The 25,113-nt window shown below is 32.3% G+C and overlaps 2 protein-coding genes across 2 annotated transcripts in view; one reads left to right on the forward strand and one right to left on the reverse strand.

Annotated features, from left to right (window-relative positions):
- The window catches only part of Itgb3bp (integrin subunit beta 3 binding protein), a 48,976-nt gene extending 24,287 nt beyond the window's left edge, over positions 1-24,689 (reverse strand). The window contains exons 1-4 of the mRNA XM_026408737.2: positions 24,613-24,689; positions 12,049-12,091; positions 3,847-3,982; positions 1,921-1,990 (exon numbers count right to left, since the gene is read on the reverse strand). Coding sequence (XP_026264522.2) covers positions 1,921-1,990; positions 3,847-3,982; positions 12,049-12,091; positions 24,613-24,617 — 254 coding nt within the window. The 5' untranslated portion in view covers positions 24,618-24,689. The remainder of the gene's footprint in view (positions 1-1,920; positions 1,991-3,846; positions 3,983-12,048; positions 12,092-24,612) is intronic.
- Positions 24,690-25,012: 323 nt separating this feature from the next.
- The window catches only part of Efcab7 (EF-hand calcium binding domain 7), a 44,052-nt gene continuing 43,951 nt past the window's right edge, over positions 25,013-25,113 (forward strand). Inside the window, exon 1 of the mRNA XM_026408733.2 lies at positions 25,013-25,099. The gene's annotated coding sequence lies outside the window, so the exon portion shown is untranslated. The remainder of the gene's footprint in view (positions 25,100-25,113) is intronic.

Consider the following 25,113-nt stretch of genomic DNA (forward strand, 5'->3'; position numbering starts at 1 on the left):
AAATTGATGAGTTCAGAAGAAGAAAGAAATGGAAGCAAACTATAAAAAGCTGGAACAGTTTAAGTAGAGCGATTCAGGAAGGAATTCAGCAGGCAGGTTTAGCTTGCTTACATGGTATAATCACTTTTGTCCAGAGACACTTCCTCTTTCACTGCATTCTTTTACTTCTAAGTTCTTTATATTTTATATAATTGTATCAGAAATCCATTTGGTTTGCCAGGCAACAGTTTTCAAATACAATATTATCCCTTGTTCATAACTGCTACTTGCTTTCACTGTATATCCTTTTGTACAACTTTTTGTTATGTACATATGTTGCCTACTTTTCAAAAAAAATAAATAATTTAAATAAAAAACAAAGCTTTCCTCTTAATAGCTAGTGGAGATCAGTTTCACTGAGGAAATGAGAACTTTTGAGTTAGGGAAGACGAGTGGTAATTTATAACAAAAATATTTGTGGGGTATGGAAGATGGGAAGATGAAAATAGTTGGAGCCGGTGAGAACATGGCTAGGAAAACAATTTCTAAAAGCAAAAGAGGTATAAAGAGGTATCATGATAGATGTAGTAGATTCCAAACAATGAAACTTCTCTGAAGAGACTCTTTCCTTCATCCATATAATAGTTTAATTGGCATTCAGTATTCATGTCTTTTAATCTAGACTTCTACTGATTAATACTATAGTTCAATTACATTATAAAGTAAATAGACTTGTGATCTTACCTGGGGTTATAACTACAAATTATAATACTCTTCATGGAAAATGCATCTGAGTCCCACACAAATGACTGAGAAAACATTTTTAAACATAATGAATTTATAAGTTGAGGAAGGCTTATTAACTTACATTATAAGACCAGGAGCTCCTAGTTAGAAAAACTTTATTTTCCCCATCTTCACCCTACTGTCTCCATCATAAGGAATGGCATTGAAATGGTAAATGAGTTGAACATATGAACTACTTTGACATTTTAATCTCCTGTTCTGCTTACTTCAATCTTTCCAGGAAAATATAAATATAATTTCCAGGGTACACAGGCAACAGTCTTCTGCAGCCTTCATTCAAAGGTACCACTGGCAGGCCAATATTAAAATAGTTGGTTGCTGGCATGTAAAGGTTCTGAATTCCTCTAGATCCTCACTCTACCAGCTTCACTGTATTCCTAGCTCCATCTTGAACCAGCTATGTGTTTAGCATTCTGTTCCCAAACAATTTATTACTTCTCTGTACACGTAAATTTGAAATGGGCGTTTTCCTTAGTTTTACCCTAAACTGGTGTATTATACATCAGTTGGCAGAATGGGGCTTGATAAGTATTAAAATTAAGGCATTATATATCACTATTCTATGAGCACCTCAAAACATATCACAAGTTTTTTTTTTTTTAAGGAAGAATACTTCATGAACATTGCATAATTTGGTAGATTTCATTCCTCATGCCCTCTCGTCCTTCACTCTTGATCTCACTCCTTTACTCTATTGGTTTCCCTTCTATTTTTGTGAGATTCCCTTTTTTTTAATTCCTCTCCCATTTGGAGAAATGAAATTTACCAAATTATGCAATGTCCATGTACAAATATACCACAATGAATCTCATATATAATTATAATGCACAAATCAATATATTAGTAATAGAAGGGAGATCAGTAGTGCACAGCAAGTAGATCAGGGGCAGGGAGGAGAGAAGGAAAAGACAAAGTACTGGGAAATGAGAGTGATCAAATTAAATTCTGTGTGTATATGAATTTGGCATAATAAATCCCACTATTATATATGATTATAATATAACCAATAAAAATTACCAAGACATTTATTACTATAAAAAAGAAAGAATCCTTCAGCTCAGGTATAAACTATTAATTTCTATAAATAAATGATTGCTCTTAAATTGTATGAAACCTCAAAAACAACAAACTTACGTATCATTGTCTTTTACTGTAGATTCCTTTCTTTCAGTTAAACTGAGGTGATTCAATTTTTTTCTCTTTCCTATATATATGAAATAAAGAAAAGAACAAAGTTGAGAGAGAAACTATCAATTTTTAAATAGAGTTTAGATTGCCAAATTTTAAGTAGAAAATAAAATTGTGGACAAATAAAAGGGAGATGAGAGCAGAAAGTGTCTTATTTTGGTTTTTCCATTTCCTATTCTCATAATTTTTTGTACATGATAACATTGTATTGGAAAAATAATCTTTTGAATAGAATTTCCATTGAGGTTTGATATATTAATAAGAAAACTATGTATATCCAATTTGATAATATAATTAGGTTAAAACAATACACTTTACTAAATAATGGATAAGTATTAATTAATACTAATAATTATTAGTATTATTAGTAGCTTAATACTAATAATTATTAGTATTAATTAATATTAATATTTCATGAAGTATTTTAATCAAAGATACCTTTTTTTTTTAAGGTACTAGGGACTGAACCCAGAGGGTCTTAACGACTGAGCCACATCCCCAGACCTTTTGAGTTTTGCCAGATACCTACCATTTTTTTAAATATTTATTTTTTAGTTTTAGGTGGCACAATATCTTTATTTTATTTTTATGTGGTTCTGAGAATCGAACCCAGTGCCTCATGCCACATCCCCAGCCCCCCAGATACCTACCATTTTGTTAGTCTTTTCAAAGAACCAACAGTTGATTCTGTTGTTTTTCTTTATTATTGCTTTGTTTTTTATTTCAGTTTTTCCATTCATATTTTCACTATATCTTCTACTATTTTGGATTCATTCTGTTTTTCAACCTTTGCTAGCTGAAGCTTAGTTCATTAATTTTCAGCCTCCCTTTTTAAATATATGTATTTATAGGTTAAACTAAATTTTCTCCTAGGAAATGTGTTAGTATAATTTAGGAATAAGTTTTTCCAGTAGGAGCTGACATGTTTTCATTATCATTCAATTCTGAATATTTTATACTATTTTGATTTTTCTGATTAGCAAATTATTTAGAAACTTTTTGGTATCCAAACACATAAACTAAAACTTTTAAAGGCATGTCTTTTCATTATTGATTCCTAATATAGGAAATTTTGGTTTGAGAATGTAATCTTTTTGACAGCAATTATTTAAAAAAAATTTTTATATTTATTTTTAGTTGTAGTTGGACAAACTGACACCTGTATTTCACTTATTTATTTTTATATGGTGCTGAGGATTGAACCCAGGGTCTTGCACGTGCCAGGCGCTCTAACGGTGAGCCACAACCCCAGCCCCAACAGCAATTTTTATAACAGTGAGACTTCCTCTGTGACTCCAAATTGGTTACACTTTTGTGAAAGTTCTATGTGTGCTTTTAAATATACTCGATATTATAACTGAGAAGTGTTCTCATTAGAATCAAACTTGCTAATTGTGTTTCGTTTATATCTTTCTTAACGTTTTTGCTTCATCAGTTTCTGAAAGACATAGTTTAAAATCTCCTACTATGATAAAATAACATTTAGAAGTATCACTCTTAAACTATAGTACAGCAGTACCTGAGTTATGTGCCCTTTAATTTATGCACATGATGGATAGCTTGTTAAGGGGTGTACCTGTAACTATTATAATTGATAGTAGCTGAAGGCAGTTAGGCCATAATTTCTATTTAATGGACAGAATAGTAAAGGAACAAAGTCTGCAGTAACATTTAAAAAAAAAAAGTGCCTGGAAAGTTTACATTTATGCCCAAAGTAACACCTATATTCTATCTAGCGTTTTCTATGTTAAATTCTTTGAGAAAAGAGAAAAAATCAGTTTTAGCAAGATCCATATATTATTAAATAAAAATCCTGATTTAACCAGTAACTAGAAAAATCTTATCATAAATGGAAAAGAATGTTCAACTAACCATTTGATGGCCCATTTCCGGGCTCTTGTTCTTTAGAGCTTGTGGGAGAAGAAAATGGACTCATTTGACAAGTTCCAGTTGTTGGAGAATAAGCTGTAATACTTCTCTTCTTTGTGATTTTTGAAGGATCAAATGACTGGAAATAAATAATTTTGTAACAGAAATAATTACATTTAGTTATAGTTCTTTTAAAAACTCAGCAAATCAAATCAATACTGGTTTCCTTCCTCTGTCTTTTCAGAATTCAAATATACTCAGTTATCATTTTCAAAATGAATGCTGTCCTTTCAAATTAGGTAGGTATTTCAGGTTTCTATAATAATTAGGGCATCTAAATTTGATATTTAGAAAATTTAATATTAAAGGGTTACTACTTTCTGAGATGATATTTTCTAAGGTTTAGAAATGACCGACTCATATAACCACATTCTCACTTTTAATTTCACTTGAACCTGAAATATAATAATGGGCCAGGCCAAGAAAACTCTTGGAGATGCTTATTACTAGACCTACAAGGAAATCCTAGGAAAGATCAGTACAGTCCTACATCTTTACACAGTTCTCTGACACAGTGTCTTGCCTTAATGATAAAGAAGATAATGTCTAAATAACTACATCCAACATTTTAAGACTTTTGAGAATTTGGCCTAAATTTTAAGATTCCTCTCTGAAGCTTCCTCCTTTGTATTTAGGAGTCTAAATCCAGGTAAAGTATTTTGATAACATTTTAATTTGTCTACTCCATCAGAATTTACTCCTAAAAATAAACATTTCTTCATCATTGAACACTAGGGAACTTAAAAACATATAAGGAATGAATGACTTAAAAGGAACTGTCCAGTAAACTCTGCCATACCACTCTACTTAAAATATACTCATTTGTTCATTGATTCATCCATCCAATATTCACTAGTACCTTTGCTTTCAGTTTAAATAGGTTAAACACATTCAAGTCTCAGATCATTCTATGATCTCAGCTTTGAATGTTCTCTTTCTTATCTTCTCCAAGACCCAGTCTTTCTTTAAGTCTCTACTCACAATCCACTTTCTCCAAACTCCATTATCATAGTACTAACTGCTCTCCTGAATGCCTCTAAAAACTTGCTTTCTATATTGCTAACTAATGAATATGAAGAAATATAATAACTGTTCTGGCCTCAATAAGCGTTTACCAAAGGCTAAATAGAGATAAGGCCTTAGTATGTATGCTTAGAGAAACTCAAAGAGCAAAAATCCAAGTGGGCTGTAGCATTCTGTTACAGAAAGCTTCTTTTGAGGGGGAAGGCTGAGGCTTAGATAAGTAAATATAAAAGACACGAAACATCTGAAATCAGAGGTGAAACAGCATAGGATGAAACTGGGGGATAAAGAAAAGGTTTGAAGGCTCAGAGGATGGCAACATTGTAGAACTAAACTTAGGAGCTGACTTAAAACAGATATGTATTCTTTATGGCCAAATAACCTCTATTTTTAGGACACATGGCAAAAATGGTGGCTGTGTCACCTTTTCCATTAATCTTCATATTATTGGTTTCAGAATCTACAGTATCAAAAAATTTTATAGTTGAAATTTTAAATGATAAATATCTCTGTGTTTTGGGGAATAAAAAGGCATTTCTTTCTTTAGTTTACATATCCACAATAGGCACAAATGTAACCAATATCCTTCTTAAAATATCAAACTATAATATGAAGTTATAATTCTATGGCAATCTTTTTCATGGGGTGAAAGGTTTTAAGTCTCTTTATCAGGTGGTTACCTCTCCATCTTTGAGTTTTCACCTGTTTATATGTATTCAGTCATAAACTATGACATTTATCCAAACCGTACTTTATTTTTCCAAGAATTTATTGCCCAGAACAATTTCACTGTGTATGTACAAGAAATGAAAGTCACTCCTCTAATGTACATTTATATCCATCTGTTTTCCTATTTTCACCATAAAATTATTTTATTCAATTGCCAAATGTCTAAACATTACAACTGTAGATAATACATTTCCTCTTGAAAATGGTTTTCTAGCTTTCAGAAAATAACTGCACGTACACATGTATGTATCTGCATCACTTTAGAAATAGTGAGTCTTCACTTTTTTCTATATTCCATGTTGGTTTTATTTTTTGGTCATTTGTGTTGGTTAAAAGGAACATGTCTGTCTACGATTACGATACATAGAGGAAAAATTGAAAAATCTATCTTTCCCTACTCTCCTACTAAATATTCTTCAGCAAATGATGTATTTTATGTTTGGTCCCTACTGGTATACACAAAGGTATAACAAAGTTTTTTTCCCCTCAAGGTTTTACCAAAATCTTCTAACTTTATATCTCTGAAGATGTTTAAAGTGATCCTAGAGTTCATCTAAGAATTTCATTTTGCCATCCTCCAAACTTCAAAGGACTTGGCTTACTTCTTAGTCTCCCATGACAGGGAGAATTAGAAGCCTAGGGTTGAGGAAGACTGAGCTGCTAACTGAGAAGCCAGCAGTCTTTCCACTAAGCAAGGATGAGTGCTACCAGACCCTTTGGAAAAACAGAAAGAAATGGAGAGAGGACCAGTTTTCTCCTAAAAAAGGGAAACCAATTCAAGATGTAAACAAAATTCAAGGAGACAGATGTCACAACCAATTCTATAATAATTTACAACTGCTTCTAATATTTACTGACTCAGTATTTTTAAAGTGAGGCAAATACATATATAAACAACTAAAAAACAACAATAACAATATGCCATGTTCTAAGATTCAGCCTATAATCAGCCCAAATAGCCTGGTACATTTTATAAAGAGGTCAAACTTATACATTAGTAAAACTAAAATTTGGGCATCGATTTTCCTGCCTTAAAAAAATTAATGTTCTCTTTATAATTTCAAATATGACATTCTACTTCAATATCCTTTACGAATTGTAGCTTGCTTCATCACCTTGTTTAAAGCATATTCTACCAAAAAGGTGCCTGCATTTTATTGATTTTTTACCTATTATAAACAGTCTAGAAAGTACTAACTAAGGGTTCTTTCACAGATGAAAAATGGGATATAAATGATCTGCTATTATTATAAATTACCAGTCTATGCTGTCACTGAAATATTTAAAATACAAGTACTGTAGGTATATGGATAACCAGAAACAAAAGGGCAGCGAAAGGGAGATAATTCTCAGTAACCTTAAACTGAACTTCTATATGAATGCACCACAGTAAATCTCAACATTATGTATATGCACAAGACTGGGATCCTAATTAGAATAAGATATATTCCATGTTGGTATAAATATATCAAAATAGATTCTACTGTCACGTATAACTAAAAAGAACAAAAAATTATTTAAAAAAATAACCTTATACTGGCTAATTAGGTTACTGGGAATGTCCCAACTAAGATATAATTATTATGCACTAATACTACTAATTATGTAATATTTGTTAGGCACTTTCATATTCTGGGTCTTGGGTTCCTGGAAAAGTAATAGATATCAACTAACTAATCAGCTGCCAAATTAATGGTTCTATAAGACATTAGGGTTTTGTTGCTGTTTTTGTGATGGCTACAGAGAACAGAGGCATTTTGCACTTATCTCAGAGATTTTACTATGATAGCAAGTAAAAAACATGTTAAATCTGTGGTAATGGAAATGCTCTATTTCTTGATTCAGTATTTGATACACAAGTTTACACATTTGTAAAACTCACTGAATTATACACTATTTGTGAACTTAATGACATGTAAATTTCATCTTAGAATTTTCTCCTTTAACAGGAGAAAAAAGAGGAAAAACAAAACTGTGGCTAAAAAGTTTATACACTGGATTTTCTACTTCTGCTCATTATTTTTCCATAATGTTAAGATATTAAGTATTAATTTTAATATTAAAGATATTATTATTGTACTCTGCACTTTATTCTCAAGCTCTCCCCACTCTGCCCAGTACTAGGGTTAGAACCCAGGGGTGCTTAACCATTGAGCTACACCCCCTGCCCATTTTAAATTTTAAAAATTTTGAGTCAGGGTCTTGCTAAGTTGCCCAGGCTGGCCTTGAATTTGAGATCCTCCTGCCTCAGTCTCCTGAGTCGCTGGGATCATAGTCTTGTACCACTATGCTTGACCTCAAGAAGTTTATGAAAGTTTATCATGGCTATTGCCGATTGTGTTTTTACACATTATTTTATTTTTCAGAATATGAAGTAAATTCCACCCGGATATTTTTTTTGTTTACTGAAGTATGATTTATATACAATAAAATGTACAGATCTTCTTTAGCTTGATGAGTTCTGACAACTGTATACACTGATGCAACCACCACCTAAGATATATAACATTTTCATCATCCCAGAAGGGTTCCTTTGTATCCTCTTCCAAATCTCACTCATCAGCCTAGAGGTAATCACTTTTTAATTCCAATAACCACACATAGTTTTGCTTATTTTTGAACTTCATATAAATGAAGTATATAACTTCTGTGTTTGGCTTCTATTGCTTAACATGTTTTTGAGGTCATCTATTTTGTTGTACACGTTGGTAATGTGCTCTTTTTATTGTTAAGCAACATTTTTATTTTTTAAATATACTAGATTTGCTTTTCCATTTTTCTGTTTATGAATATATTCAGTTTGGAACTATTACAAATTAAGTTATAAGAATATTCTTGTACACATCTTTTGGTGATTTTATTTCTTTGATAGTAAGAAGTGAAATTTTGAGTTTATATTATGGTTTGGGTCTAATTTCACATATATAAAAAGAGTTAAAAAACAGTTCAAAATGTTTGTTTCATTTAAAACCCCCATCAATATATGAGCGTTTCAATTGTGCTACATTCTCACCAACCTTTAGTGGTTTTTGTTTCTTTTACTTATGTTACTGTGTTAACTAAAAAAGATTTTTTAAAAATTGTTTTGATACAGTTCATTAGCTATTCTAATCTGTGGGAATAGTAGTATCACTTTGTAACTTTAATTCATTTTTACTTTATTATTATTATTATTATTATTATTATTATTACTATTTGGTACTAAGGATTGAACCCAGGTGTGCTTACCCACTTAGCTACATCCCCAACCCTTTTTGTTTTTCATTTTGAGACAGGATCTCAACTAAGTTGCTCAGGGTCTGGCTTTGAATTTGTGATCCTCCTGCCTCAGCTGCCTAAGTCACTGGGATTACAGCTATGTGCCATCATGCCTGGCTTTAATTCATATTTTTGATGATTAATGTCATTGAACATTTTTTGCACTTTCATTTATTCATTTTAATTGATATATTCTGAACACAAGTCTTTTGCAATATATATACACATACACATACATAACAGATATTTTCTCCTCCATCCATGGCTCATCATTTTCTTAGTGTTGTCTTTTGGTTAGCAGAAAGTTCTAATTTTGATGAAGTCTATTTTATCAACTTTTATAGTTAGAATTTTTGGGGTCTTAAGAAGTTTTTGCCTACTCTAAGGTCACCAATATAGTTTCTTATGTTTTCTTCCAGAAGCTTTATGCTTTTGGCTTTATATCTATAATTGTTTTTGGGTGAATTTTTGTTTATGAAGTGAGACATTAAGTATAAATGAATTTTGTATAAAATGAGAATTTTTGTATATGAATTGAGGTTAATTTTTTCCATATAGATACCACTTATTAAAGACAGTCTTTCCACCCCCCTCAGTGAATTGACCCAATATTTAAAAATGTTTAATAAATTTAGACAACTGTTAAAAATAATATAAACCAAAACAGTACCAGAAATAAGAATTTCTAAAATAAAAATGACTCATGAAGTACTTAAACATTTATACTAAAGGGAAAACAGCTGTGGTATATGGAAAGAATACTAGATATGAAGTCAGAAAGCTTGGGCTCATTTAATGGTCTTGCTGCCTACTAGGTATGCTATCATGGACATGCCACTCTTCTGAACTTTAATTTCCCCACTTAATGAATATATTCCCTCACTTAACTAGCAAAGAGTAGAAAAAGTAGGATGGGACAGGGAGTGGGCAGCTGGCACAGTCAGGTGTCTTAGGCCAGGATCTCTAACATCACCCTCTTTGTCTTTTGGTGGGGAAAGAAATAAGGCATGGGAATTTCAACCATGCTATTTCAAATATGAAAGAAGGTTTCTGTGGAAAATCTCTAAACCTGCATAATTTATGTGAGGCTCCACTCCCAAAACCTTTGGCTTTATAAAGTGTCTTGAGTAGGGAAGTGTTTTCTTTTTAAAGAAGGCATTAATAATGTTTTCTATGCCAGAATGAAAAAAACAAGCATGACACCAAACTAATGGCTCTAATTTTCAAGTCACTACATTCTGTGGGAGGGGATCTCTCAGGTAGATTAGAGAGGGCTTTTCCATGTGTCTTCTTATAAACCATTCTTGGGATAGGGAGCTGGGAACTGACCCAAGCAATGGGTGTGATGACAGGCAAAAAGGCATAGCTGGAACAGCTGCAGACCTGCAACTTCTAAGTTCACTCCATTTCCATTCCAGGCTACTATGATTCTTTTTGCTCCTTTGAATAATTTTGTCTTGGTTCCGCTTTCTTCAGGCGGCCACATGTACTAGATGTATACAAATCATGCATCTTGGGCACTTTAATTTTTTTTTTCTTAATGTAAATATTTGTCTCATATTTTTGCCCATTGTAATCTAAGGTACTAATTTCTGTACTATGTTCTCAGGTACAGGAACAATCCCAGGGCAGCAGCTCCAAGTCTGCTTGAGCATTTAAGAGCATTTCAGATTTTGAATTCTCAGATTAGTGATGTTCAACGTGAATTAACCTTGTAGAAATAAAAGCAGTTATGAAAAGATACTATGAATGATTCTATTAATAAAGAATCTAGATCAAATGGACAAATTCTCAGAAATACACAACATGCTCAGATTGAATCATTGAAGAACTAGAAAAATGTGAATAGGTCAATAGCAAGTGAAGAATCTGAGTTAACATTCAAAGTTAATTTTTTAAAAGTACAGAACTGGATCAAATATAACAATGTAATTTTTCTAATGTAGGACATTAGTTGTGGCACTCATTACCTTGACACATTCTCATCTGAAGAAAAAATGGGTAGAAAGCCTGCCATGACAACAGTTGTGCTTCATGAAGAGAATGGATTCTGTAATGGTCATTCTTTTCTATTTAAATAATCGTTACCATCTCCCAAAGAACAGCTTTGGGGCAGGAAAGAAATGTATTTCATTTCAAGCTGGACTACTCATCTACCAAAATACCATTCTGACCAAAGAAACAGATGCAGAATTACAGTCACAGCTGCATTCTGCACAGAACAAGTTGGATAATGGTACTCTAAATTGCTAATTATACTGTTAATGATTTTTTTTAGTGTCATTGCAGTATTCTGCCACCTTTGTACAAAAATTTTTAAAAAGCATCTAGGAAGTTTTTAAAATGCTGAATTTTGTTTTGTTAAATACCAGTGAGTCTTTCAAAAGGAAATTCCACATAAAACCCATTTCTTGAAATGGCATTCTTGTATGAGATTGAACAGGTCCATTTATTGACTAGCTATTTGTCTTAATTTACTTTCTCACCAGTTTACTTGCATTGATGATTACTGAGGTCCTAAGTATTTCAGTATTAGTGTTTATATCTAGATCCATAGTTGATATGAAAAGATAATAAACTAGCATATGTCATAACATGCTGGCATTGGGAATGTGCTCTGAGTAGACTTACAAAAAGTAATAACAATAGTACAATTTTATTTTTATTGTGATAACTATGGTGAAATTTGTTACAATGTTAGTACTTTGTTGTTTAAGCCATATCATAATAGCTGAGGGAGATAATTACATTTGTGATGTGAGAATACTGCTAATGTTTTGATTTCACTTTAGATTATAGTATATAGATTAAAGTATTGTCATTCTTCCATATTGTTTCTTAACAACTTAAATGGCAGATTATTTTTTTCTAGAAACTAATTTCTAGTAATTTATTTTATTACGGTTTCTAAATAATTTACTTCTTAAGTAAATACCCCAACCTTGCCAGAAACTTAGATTTATTAAAAAAAATCATAAAAATTTATAAAAACCATTTTATATGTAGAAAATGATATACCAATCACAACTGTGTCACATGGTTTCTTGATAATTTTTATATTTAGCAAGGTAAATAAGTGGATACAAATTAAAAACATAGTCTTAGGCAATCACAAATTCTTAATCAAATACTTACGTTTTCTTCTAGCTGATCATCCAATTTCAGTGATCTTTTAACACTGCAAAGGAAATATTTAAAGAAGTCTTAGATTTGACATATATAAAGAAGGCACATATTTAAAGGTAAGATATATAAGCAAAGATTATAGTTACTTTTACTAATTTTTATATTGCTTATTAAAGCATAATACCATATAAAGACAGCAATTATTTATGACTGTTTTTAATAGCATATTCAATATGGGATCATAATTAAATATTTAAAAGAACCATGTTTTTATATACATAATTTGACATACCTGCACTACCAATTTAAAATCATAATATTAAAAGTCTTAGAAAAATTAGTATATTTATCTGCTTTGAAAGACAAATTTGAAAAATAAATAATTTACATAAGAGCAAAATAATTTACATACCATCAATAGAGATGTTCAAAGTATATGATTTGTACTATGAAACAGAAATAGCCCATCATGTGTTAAAGGTATGAGCAAGGTGAAAAAAGTTTTGCACATTATTCTAGCATTAAACATGATTCAGTGCAACCAGACTATGACTTAACTGAGGAACAGATGCTCTATGTCTTTATAAGTCCCCAATCCATAAGAAACTATTTTTTGTTTCCTTCACTAAACTGATTCAGGAACATGCCAGGCTCTCTGTGTGCAAAATCTGTCCCGTTAAACTGGAAGCCCAGCTGTTGGTGACAATGCTTAGAAAGGAAAGCTGAATATTTATAATACTTTATTTCGTACAGCTGTCTTCTAAAGAGCAATCATCAACATTTTATTGAATGCAGACTAAATGCTCAAAGGAGAAAAAGGTCAATATAAATTAAACTAGCTTTCCCAGTGACAAATGCAGCATTAAAAGTACTTTCTTGATCCCTGAGAAACAGAAATTAAATTATTTGAACTATTATGCAAAAGATTGTGTTGAATTACAGAACCCCCCAAATTTGTATAGATTCTAGAAGACAACTATTCAAAAATAACTGGTGATTCATAAACAACATATAGGAATAAAAAAATGAAAGAGATGGGTCAATCTAGGAAAATTATTGAGCAGTAAATAATAAATACAAAAATAAATATCTAAAGAAGGTTTACTTAATTTTGCTATTATATTTACATCATTCAATCACAACATTATTTCTTGAGACTAAATTATTTTAAATAATTGTATCTTTTAGAAGTCAATTTAAATTTGGCTTAGGGGCTGGGGATATAGCTCAGTGGTAAGAAACTTGTCTAGAATGTGTAAGATCCTGGGTTCAATTCCTAGCACTGAAAAAACAAACAAACAAACAAACAAAAACAATTTAACAAGTATTCTCAATGAAGTGAGAACACAGGTATTAGTAAATAAAAATGGCAAATCATTTAAAAAAGTATTTAGCTTTGGAATATATATATATATATATATATATATATATATATATATATATATATATACCTATACCTATTTAGTACATGAGGTGTTCTGTTTTTCATAATATTTCAAAAGTATAATCAAAAACTAAAGTTACACAATGCAGAATTTTCTTATTATTTGGTTTTAAATGATGCTAAGATGCAGCATCTAAAAGATGTCCTTTTAGAAAAGAACACCCTGATACTAATTTTCAAAATATTATTTTATAATCAGTGGTTGATTTTTAAAGAAAGCAACACAGTGCTTGAACTTAAAAAGATTTCCAGATTAGGTCTTAGTGTTTTTAGAAAGCCCATGGAAAAATTATATAAAAGCAATAAGAAAGTGAGCTGAGTTAAAATAGGCTGTCATCTCCCTCTTTGTTTGGTGAGAAATCTAAAAACATGATTCATTCATTGAGGGTAATGTACAATTCAGATAACTGGGGCATTTAATAACCCAAAGTTGGTAATATTTATAAGTACCCTAAAAAGATTTAATAGGCAAAACTAGAAGAAATTTAAGAAATTGCTTAGTTTGTCTACAGGAAAAAGAATTTGTGAAACCTGTCTTCTGTCACAATCTCAGTCCTGTACATAGTAAATCTTTGTTGAATTGAGGGGAGGGAATTGAAAAACAGGTAAAGAAGGACAAATCTACCAGACGAATTTATGACCTTATTCTTACCATTCTATTAGAAATGAACCCTACTGAGATAACAATCATTAAAATAAGCACCTTTTATACACAGGCACTCCTCTACCCATGAACAATTATAATATAAGGATGAGATGATGCTACATGAATTAGGATGATGTTAATAAAAATATACGAGACAGAAAAAATATAAAGGAAGAATAAGCAAAAATTTGATTAAATATGAGAGAAATATTTTTCTAAAATATGTATTTCTTTCCTACCATTATTACTTAACAATTACAAGTGATATATTTCTGGTAGTCCTGTAAAGTTATATCTGGTTCCTGTGACTACTATCTTGGTTTAAAAAAATGGACACAAAAACATGGGGAAAGGACTTGAATTATACCTTTCTCCAAAGAAGATATACATACACACTACACACACACACACACACACACACACACACACACACTAGTGGCCAAAAATCAACATGAAAAAATGCTCAACACATCCTTAATCCTTAGGGAAATATAACCCATGTTCACAAGGAGATGCCACTTCATGTCCATTAGCATGGCTATTATAAAAAAGAAAATATCAAAAGCTGTAAGGATATGGAGAAATCAGAACCTTTGTACACTGCTGACTGGAATGTTAAATGGTGCAGCAGCTATAGAAAACAATTGGCACTTCCTCAAAAAATTAAAATTAGAATTACCATATGATCCAGTAATTCCATATTCCAAAAGAATTAAAAGCCAGAACATGAGTAAATATTCATATAACAATATTCACAGAAGCATTGTTCACAGTAGCCAAAAGGCAGAAGCAATCCAATGTCCTGTGACAGATAAATGGATAAATAAAATGTATCATTCATACACACACACACACACACACACACAAAAGAATATATTATTAAGCCTTAAAAGTGAAAGGAAATTTGGCACATGCTACAACACAGATAAACTTTGAAGACACAACTCTAACTAAAATAAGCCAGTCATAAAAGAAAATATACTGCTTGATTTTACTCATATAAGAATAGTCAAATTCATAGATACAGAAAACAGAATGGAAGTTGCTAGGAGCCAGAGGAAGAGAGAAATAGGAAATTACTGTTAATGGGTGTAGTTTCAATTTTGCAAGATGAAAAAAGTTTTGAAGATGGCTGGTGGTGATGACTGCACAAAAATATAAATATACCTCCCTCTTAGGGGTAATCATACGTCATCTGTAGGTAACTTCTCACTCCAAGCTACCCAAATTTCCCTGTGCCCATAATTTAAATATTATATTCCATCTTGAATGAAAAAAGTTTTGAAGATGGCTGGTGGTGATGACTGCACAAAAATATAAATATACCTCCCTCTTAGGGGTAATCATACGTCATCTGTAGGTAACTTCTCACTCCAAGCTACCCAAATTTCCCTGTGCCCATAATTTAAATATTATATTCCATCTTTAGGCACACTAGGTTTAGACTGACTAAACCTACCAGAATTATTGTTGTTGGAATTCTCAAAAGAAACAAAAACATTTTGCATGCAATTTTATATCAAGAGGAGAGACAGTAACTCTCTTTGTAGAGCTACCATAAATTATTCGCTAAGAAGATCCTCCCCTTTTAAATTTAGCTTACTACATGGTAGTACCCTTAGTAAGATTCTCTGATTGATCAGAACAAATTGAGTAGAAAAGCTTTATGTTACTAACATCAATTTCAATATTAAAGAAATTATTCTAGGGGAAAAAAGCTATCATTTGATTCCTAACCAAGAACCAGAAATGAACTCTTAGAAGCTCACAAAATTATATGATTTGAGGTTCTTTTTTTTTAAATAGGAGTTTTAAAACATTAGATTAAACATGATTTTTGAGTGGCAAAGCTGAGAGTGGGAATAGGAAAGGCAGCAGAATACAACAGACACTAGTATGGCATTATGTAAAACAGTGGATGTGTAACCAATGTGATTCTGCAATCTGTATACGGGATAAAAATGGGAGTTCATAACCCACTTGAATCAAAGAGTGAAATATGATATGTCAAGAACTATGTAATGTTTTGAACAACCAACAATAAAAATTTAAAAAAAGGAATAGGGGGTGAAGAATAAACTTAGCAAAGCAGATAAGACTCAGGGAGCTTTGATGCTATGCCAAATTCTTCTGTAAGGTTGGGCAAATCACATAATCTCACTAAGCTTCATAAAGTTGATAATAATACTGGCCTGTAAAGTAGTAAGAAATTTCTGAGTGGAAGATAAAAATATCACTTAGTATTTCAGTGCTTCCATTTACTCCTCACTGTAATGGACACAATAATGTTGCCAGCTACTAACTTCACAAGAGTGTTTAGAGGATTATTGAGTATGATCATGAGATGCTTAGAAATCCTTTGATGAAAGGCAATGGCTAAATTCACATCCCATGTGACTTCTTAAGTATAAATTGAGATATATGAAATGATTTATTTTCCATTCCAAGTACAGGTAAAAACGGGAGAAGAATCTTCTATAACCTTTCTGTTTCATTCAAGTTTATGCTCCTTTATGTTCAATATTTCTAATGGTCACATAAAAAATCTCTACCATGGCATAAGTGAGGGCAACACCAACCTATTACATGCAAAAGTATGGTCACCATGTGAAGTATCTAAATAAATGATTAATCCTGTTATTTTTCATGACAAAAGTGTCCTGGGCAACATATGTTTATGATGTCAAAAGATTAATGAAAAAAAAATTTTACAGAAGTCAAATTTAGGAATATTAACACCAGAGGATGAAAGATGAGATTTTTTTTTTTTTGGTTGAATAAAATGAGAAATACAGTTAAGACTATTTTACTCCTGAATGGATATTCCTTAATATGCAATAAAATATTCATTAATATTCCTTCTGCAAAAAGTTTACATATACTATAGATAATTTGTACATGTAGATTATATGTACCTAAAAGTGAAGAAAGGATATAAGTTTGCCCTTTAGAGGAGTTTCCATTGAAAGGGCTCAACTAGGTCTAACAGAATTAAAACATGATAGATGGGTGATATTTTACGTACTTTTCTGTATGAATTTTTATTCTACAACATAAAAATAATCATAAAAAACTACTGCTAATGTCTACCCTATTTCTGAGACTTCAACACAATCATCTTTCAAGAAGTTTTATCCGGTGCTGTCTAGTTTGCAGTACTGATCTTTCTACTGTAGTCAATAGCAGCTGTTCATGACTCTTTTACTAAACTTATGTTAAAATAATCTATGTGTTTTTCCTTGCTAGACTAAATTATTTACATTATTAATAGCTACTCAGTTAAATGATGGGTTATGAGTTCTAAATATGCTTATTGAACTATCTCTTCCACTAAAATTAATACTAGGTAGTACAGTATTTGTTCATGTTTGGAACCCCAAAGTGCAACAGAACAAAGGTATCATATAAATTAATCATTTAAATAACTGCATTTATTTTTATCTAAAACAGTCTCAAAGAAACAAATATTTAGCTTTTGCAAATTTTTATGTGCTTAACATAAATAATTCTAATCCATAATTTCCTCAAATATTCCCTCTCCTCCATTATGCTTTTCTAAGTCTAAAATTACTAAAGAGAAAATTATTTTTAGACTTTATCTTTGATATATCTAGCCTCCTTTTTCATATTATTGTTCTTTATGCATTTTGGGCAATTTCTTTAGATTTATCTTCCAGTTCTCTAATTCCTTCTTCAGTTGTGTCTAACCTACTATTTAATTCATCCATTAATTTTTTTGAAACTTCAATAAATTTGGGGTAAATTTTTACTTTTTATATAATCTTATACTTTCAAAAAGTTGCAATAAAAATTCTTCTTATCCTTTATACAGATTCACTATTGTTTACATTTTGTTCCATTTAACATTATTTCAACACACATACATATAAATGTTATATACGCAGACTTTTTTCTGAACCATTTAGAATAAGTTAGAGGCATAGTACACCCTTACCCATAATCATTCCCATGTGTTTTTTTAAACATGAAAACATTATTTTACATAAATACAAAATTTTAAAATGTATCATACCATTATTATCAACAGTCTATATTCAAATTTTACTATTTGTCCTAATAATATTCTGTATAATCAATTTCTTTCCATGTCTAAGATCCAATCCTGGATCACTCTTTATATTTAACTATCCCATCTCTTTGGTTTCCATTAATCTAGGAAAATTCTTCAACCTTTCTTTGATTCCTTGACCTTGACTTTTTTTTTTTTTTCAAGAGTACAAGTCATTTTAATTGTAGTATAATATTCTCCATTTGGGTTTATGTGATATTTCCCCATGATCAGATTATGCATTTCTTTGACTAAATCCCCTATGGATTCCTTCTGAAAGTGTAATAACTTGAGGAGTTTATATTTATTAACTAACATTCTACTCCAGGGAAGAGATTTCTCTTCTCCCTTTATTCACTTATATCACTATATAGTGTCATGCATTTTTTTTTTGCCAATGGATATTAAGCCATTCCTATCATTACTTATTTTTATGTTTAACTGTCCCACATTTGCAAGAGAATCATCTATGCTTCATGGTAGCTCCTATTTATCTCATGTACTCATAACTCCTTGAGCACCTTCTTATTTTCTAGCATATATACAAAAAACTTTCTGACTTGGACTCAGCTTTTTCTCCAATGAAAGATGGTTCTATTTAATGAACAAGTGGTATTTAGAAATCAAAATCTGGCATTAATTGATACTTATGCCACTGTTTTTGATGACAAGTTAGCTTTCAGTTGAATAGTTTCCCTTATATGTATGTACGTGTAAAAAAAATTAAGTGTATGCTTATACATATAGGTTTATGCACACTAACTTTAAACCTTAATTAGAAATTACTGAACTTCTTTGGATATGCAATTTTATGATTTTTAGCAAATTGAGAAATTAGGATATACAATTTTTTAAAATATATTTTCTGCTCCATTCCCATTCTTCTGATTCTGTGACTCAAATTACACATTAAACCACTTGATATTGCTACATAAATTGTGGAAAATCTGTGTTTCGCCTTTATTCCTTTAATTAGATTATTTCTTACTCTTCTACCTTCAAGTTCACTGACCTTTTCTTCTACCACAAAGTTCATAGAATGAATATTTTCATTACAGTTACATTATATTCTCAGATATAAAATTTCCATTTGCTTCTTTTTTTTAAATTTGCTTCCATTTATCTTTGAGATTCCCCAGGTATGCTTTCATGTGACCAGTTTTTTCTTTAAATCCTTGAACATATTTATCTAAGTCCTTTAAAGTCTCCCATCTACTAATTATAAAATCTGCATTGTCTTAGGGTCAATTTTTAATTTTTTTTTCTCCCAACAGCAGCTGTTGTTGTTTGCATGGCTATTAGTATGTTAATGTATACGGTATACTGTAGATGCTATGATGCAGAAATCCTAAACTCTGTTATCTTACCCTGGAAAGTACTGAGTCTGGGCATTTAACTTGACTAAATTCAAACACTAAACTCTTGTTTTTTTCTATAATGGGAAGCAGCTGAAATCTCTGCTCAGTTCTTTCAGGATTCCAGCTGTTGCTTCCTCCCAGGGTTCACGGAGTTTCCCTAATCCATGCATGGCCCAGAAATCCACCAAGGATTTAGGTAATTTACAACCACATTTGGAGCTATTCTCTTTACAGGATTTTCCCTTTATTTTCCTGCAAGTCTAGTAATCTCAAACTTATCCTGACTCTTCAAACCAGCAAAACAAGAGATTTCTGCTGAGTTCTACCTGTACTACACAACGTGGACTGACTTCTGTCTAACCACTATCAACACAAGCCCAGTCCATTGTAGTTTCCTTCTTTCAAGGGTCAGTCCAGTTTCTCCGATTTCTCCCAGGTGATGGTTGCTCCAGGTTCTACCACGCGGCCTGCGCAGTGGTTTCATTAATGAGGTTCTAGGCATAAAGTTAGTTAGACGAGATCGAAATAAAAACACAAGACTCAATTACCTTAATTCTATTGCTAGGTCCGAGACGGCTCCCCTCTCTGGTTCGCTCCTCTAGCCGCCCAGCAGGGCAGCAAGGATTACTCAGGGCTAGCAGGAGAGAGAGAGCGAGCACGCCGGGGAGTAGCCTTTTATTAGGGAACCAGAGATTCAGGGGAGAATTCCATCCAATGAAGGTTGAGGGGGGGCTGCACTCCAAGGTCAGGGTCAGCGATTGGGTCCCCGGGGTCAGTGGTCAGGCACACCCCCACACGGATGGGCTCTCTCATCAGGAGAGGGACGGGAAAAACTTCGACATATGCCAAAGTGCCTCAGACCCTCAACGGGAGGCACCCGATCACGTGTGAGAATGGCTCCCAACACCAGGTGTTTTTAATATTTTGTCCAGAGTTTAAAATTGTTATCTATGGAAGATTTAATTCAACACAAACTACTCTGACACATAACACATAACCCTATGCACTGAGTTTTCATTTCTACAACTGGATGCATACGTGTGTGTGTGTGTGTGTGTGTGTGTGTGTGTGTTTTAAACTACTTACTCATCCTAGTTTAAAAATCTGTGTTTTTTAAAAAAATATTTTGTTATTAACTGACAATTTTTGTGATTCCACTTTTGGTTTCCTTAAACATTATAATAATTATCTCACACTGTACCTGTAATAATTAATTTTGTAAGGCCCTTGGAATTTAAAGCTGTTGGTTATTTTGTGTTCTAACTTTCTCCTATGGTTGTGAGCTTCTATGTTTGATTATTTGTGATTCTGCGATTTTAACCTGTGAAAAATCTAGGAGCCTAAAATGAAGATGCTGTCTTCCACAGATGTATATTTTAACTTCATCACTAGCCAAAGGATCCATACCAAGCAGGTATCATTTAGCTCCTGTCATAGCTTAATTGCTAAATCTCAAGTTTATATTCCTTACCTTGCCTTTAGCCCTAAGTTTATCAAATCAACATGAAAAAAAATACATATATACCTATATATGTATACACACATGTACACATACTTTCCATGCAGGATAATCCCATCTTTCATCTATACTTACTCCTTACAGTTTAGTTTCAGCTATTTTTAGTTTATCCCTTGGGATTTAATTCCCTACAAGTTCACCAACGCAATAAAAAATCTGATTTGTGCAGAATCTAGTTCTTTTGGAACAACAAGGACTTTAAAAAATTCTAGTCTATATATTAGAGGATCACACCATTATACTAATACCATTATACAAAGGTTGTGTTATTCTGTTCTCTATTAGACTTTTACAAGCAGGAAAAAATTATTTCTAAATTTCATATTTTTCATATTGGAGCAAGTACTAACAATATTACCAACTTCCTTAAAACTATAGAAAACTTTTTAAGTAAAAGAAACCATATAACTCTGAATTTTGAAAATCAACCCACAAAATAAAAATAATTGCACTTGGCATTAGCACCAGTATGACTACAAACAAACCCAAATAGGTGCAATTCAATAAAAGAGCTCAGCAGATCCAGAATGTGCCTGTATTAATTTTCTTTTATCATGAAAAAATAGTATTTTAAACTTCTTTTGGAAAATTTTCAGACTTGTATAAATATATCAGCAGAATGGACCCTACTCTGAGAAACAGATTTCTAAAAGTAATCTTTTTTCATAGTTTGAAACAGAAAAAAGTTAACTGATCAAATGTCCTTGGCTGAATTAGCATGATGATGTACACTAATTACAAAGACTTAGCAATGATATTAGGAAGCTTTAAAAAGGAAAAGATGAAGAAGAAAAAAGGCACTTGAATGGGACAGTTATAACAAAAGCCATTATATTTGACTTTAATATTATGCAAATCTAAACATGGAATGTATTATATTTATACAGGATAAAATCTTTTCAAAACAGCAATGTTATCATTCAATTAATACATATTTACTGAGCAACTATTTTATTGATGACAACATTTAGTAACAATTTAAGGAACACAAGGCTAATTTACAGAACCAAGATTTCAATTTTGGCTTTTCTTACTTCAAAGTTCACAATTTTCTACTTAAACTCTTAAAAAAAAGTGAAGGTTTCATCTAGATAGAAAAATTATAATGCCCCTCATTTTACACAGAAAGAAAATTTTGAAGGAAAGAAAGAAACTAAAGAAACTAGGAGCAACAATTATTTAATTCATCTGTTTCCTCTGTTTTAAGGCAGTATTCAAAGGACCAAACAGAAGGTAGAGAAAACTATACTTATTGAAAACTTAGGTAATCTCTGAATCCTTTCAAAAGCATTTTAAGTAGTATGTGGTACATACTAAATAAATGTAAGATTTGAAAACTATGAAACATAAGAAAATGAATACCCCAAAACTCACCACATAATTTATGAATTAGATAATTACTACCAATTTGGTTGGGGACACACACACACCTCTTCTCTATCTCATCTGCTTCCCACAAAATACTACCATTAAACTGAATTTTGTATTTGTCATTCCCTGATTTTCCCCAAAATTATCTTTTACCACATACAAATATAACCCCAAAGTTTCTCCTTAAACTTTTCAAGATAATATGTAGTCTTTCAAAATTGGTTCTTTCACTTGTTATATTTTTAAGACTCATCCACCCATTCTACTGTCATTGGACATTTGCTCTTTCCTGTTTATTTTAGATTAATTTAGGCCATATATATTTTCACAAATACTCATCACTGTGTAATTTTTCCCTGTCAAGTTGTAAAGAAATTAGAATATGGATCACTCTTTCCCGTAAGTTATATTATACATTTAGCCTTGCAAGTGCATACCAAAAACTCATCATCTCAACACCATTTAAAAATTATTCCACCTTCATATGTAATTTGCCATTTGACTATCTGAACCACTCCCATGTAAGACCTCAGAATTTACTGCATTTAAAAGTAAAAGTTTACTAACAATGATAGCGATCCTCAACTAAAATGCTATTATGCTTCATGCATTATTAAACTGTGAATTTGACCTTAACTTTCTCTGTTAAAACATATTAACTCAGCAAACTTGCTATATATGTGAGACGTCAACCTTAAGATTGTATATTTAGTCACAAATAGTCACAATTGTGTATTTGTAGCTTGGTATATGAGAACAGTGATCTTTCTAATGCTATAACATTTTGGGGAATGAAAAACTTACTCCATACACCATCTTGAAGATGATTTCTCACATATATAGCAAACACTCAAACTCTCCTAAAATAACATGTACCATGTTAAGAAGACATTAAGAAAGTTCCACTTTTAATAGTTTTTTTTGGTTCTCCATTTCTACAACAGAACAGGAACACAATTCAGGAAATATCACCAGTTTGTTTTCAATTCCTACTCAGGGATTTTCTGTTACATTACCTTTGTAGCTTTGTATATATGATAACTGAATGATCTATCTAATGCTACAACAGGGAGAAAAGTTTTTGTAGTTAATTTTGGGGAATGAAAAACCTACTCCATGATCCATAACCTTTAAGGACATAAGTAAAACACATTTGTTGATACCTATGGGACAGCCTTTAGATGTTGAGTTTCCTTATTCATAAAGTAAGCATAATAGTTGCCCCTAATGGATAGGGGTTTTTTTTTTTTGATCTAATGAGAAACTGTAAATAAATTGCTAAATACAGTACCAAGATAATAATTAAAGATTCCATAAATACAGATTATTGTTATTTCTGCACATCTTTTCATTTTCCCATCAATTTTCTATTTGATAGTAATATTTTCCCTGCTGTTTTACTTTGCATTTCATTCAACTCTGAAAATAATACAGGAATATGCTCCTCCAGGGGGGCAGTACCAAAGTCAGCCTGGGGGACAAGGAGCATCCAGAGGATGTACTGTTTTGTACTCCTCCCACTCCCCAAATTTGATTCTTTTTTTAAAAAAGTTATTTAGTGATTTAAAAAAAAGTTTTGCAGGGCAGTTAACTGCGTTTTAATTCATCTAAATATAGGATGCATGTAGGAGAGGAAGAACAAATGAATATTATCATTTGTTCTAAAGCCATTTTCAAAAATCAATTATGGGGTTGGATGAGAATTTGGAGATTACCCAATACAAATTTATTTTCATAAGTAAGAAAACTGAGTCTATAATTGACTTCGGGGATAATGAGAGTCTTGAGTGGAAACCAGGTTCCAAGATCCAGTTCCTGAAAACTTTCGAGAGTTTGTATTAATTCACTGTCCTAATCTAGGCAGCATAAGGCTTAACAGTCGTGTTTTAATCTACACCGTCCCATCTTCAATCAGTTAACCTATTTAAACTTCACATTAGGCATTATCTACATAGAGTCCACAACCTATACAATCTGTCAAAAGGCTTGGAGAAACAGAAGTAAACAAAGACTACATGATGAGTGCTGCTGGAGAAGAGGTAAATTAAGGGTACTGTCAACACAAGTTCATAGTCTTAAAACAGTAAAATGAAAAAAAAGGGCTATCGGGCCACATAATATCTACTCATAAAACAAATCAGCAATATCTGGGCAGGAGATACCTACGGCATTTCGAATCTCAGGGAGGCACCACCGCCGCTGGACAAAACGAACTAACCAGCTGCAGGAAACGCTGCAGCTGAAAAGCGCGGGCAAGCGGGCACTCTTGGTGTCACACCTAATGCGGTCCGCCGGAAACACCCTCCGCGCAATGAGGAATCCGAGTAGGTGCGAGGAAAGGGGTGCATAAGGTGTCTAGGCCCCAAACCCACATCCAGTCCCGCCGCGCGTAACACGGGACCCTCTCACTACTCGGGCCAGAGAAATACTCGAACAGAGGAGCAGCAAAACCATGCCTGTTCTTTCTGGAGCAATTCATCCTACATTTATAGCCGGACCGTTTAGGGAGGTGCTCCGCGTCTTATTTCCGGTGGCAGAGAGGCGCAGTTGCCATGGTAATTAGAGAAAGGCGAGGTCGGTCGGACTGCTGCGAGAGGGTCGCGGACCGGTGGAGAAAACGGGCTGTTCTTCCTCGTTTATGAGCTGGAATTAGGTAGCAAACAGCTC

Source organism: Urocitellus parryii, chromosome 11, assembly GCF_045843805.1.
Source record: "Urocitellus parryii isolate mUroPar1 chromosome 11, mUroPar1.hap1, whole genome shotgun sequence".
Lineage (NCBI taxonomy): Eukaryota > Metazoa > Chordata > Mammalia > Rodentia > Sciuridae > Urocitellus > Urocitellus parryii.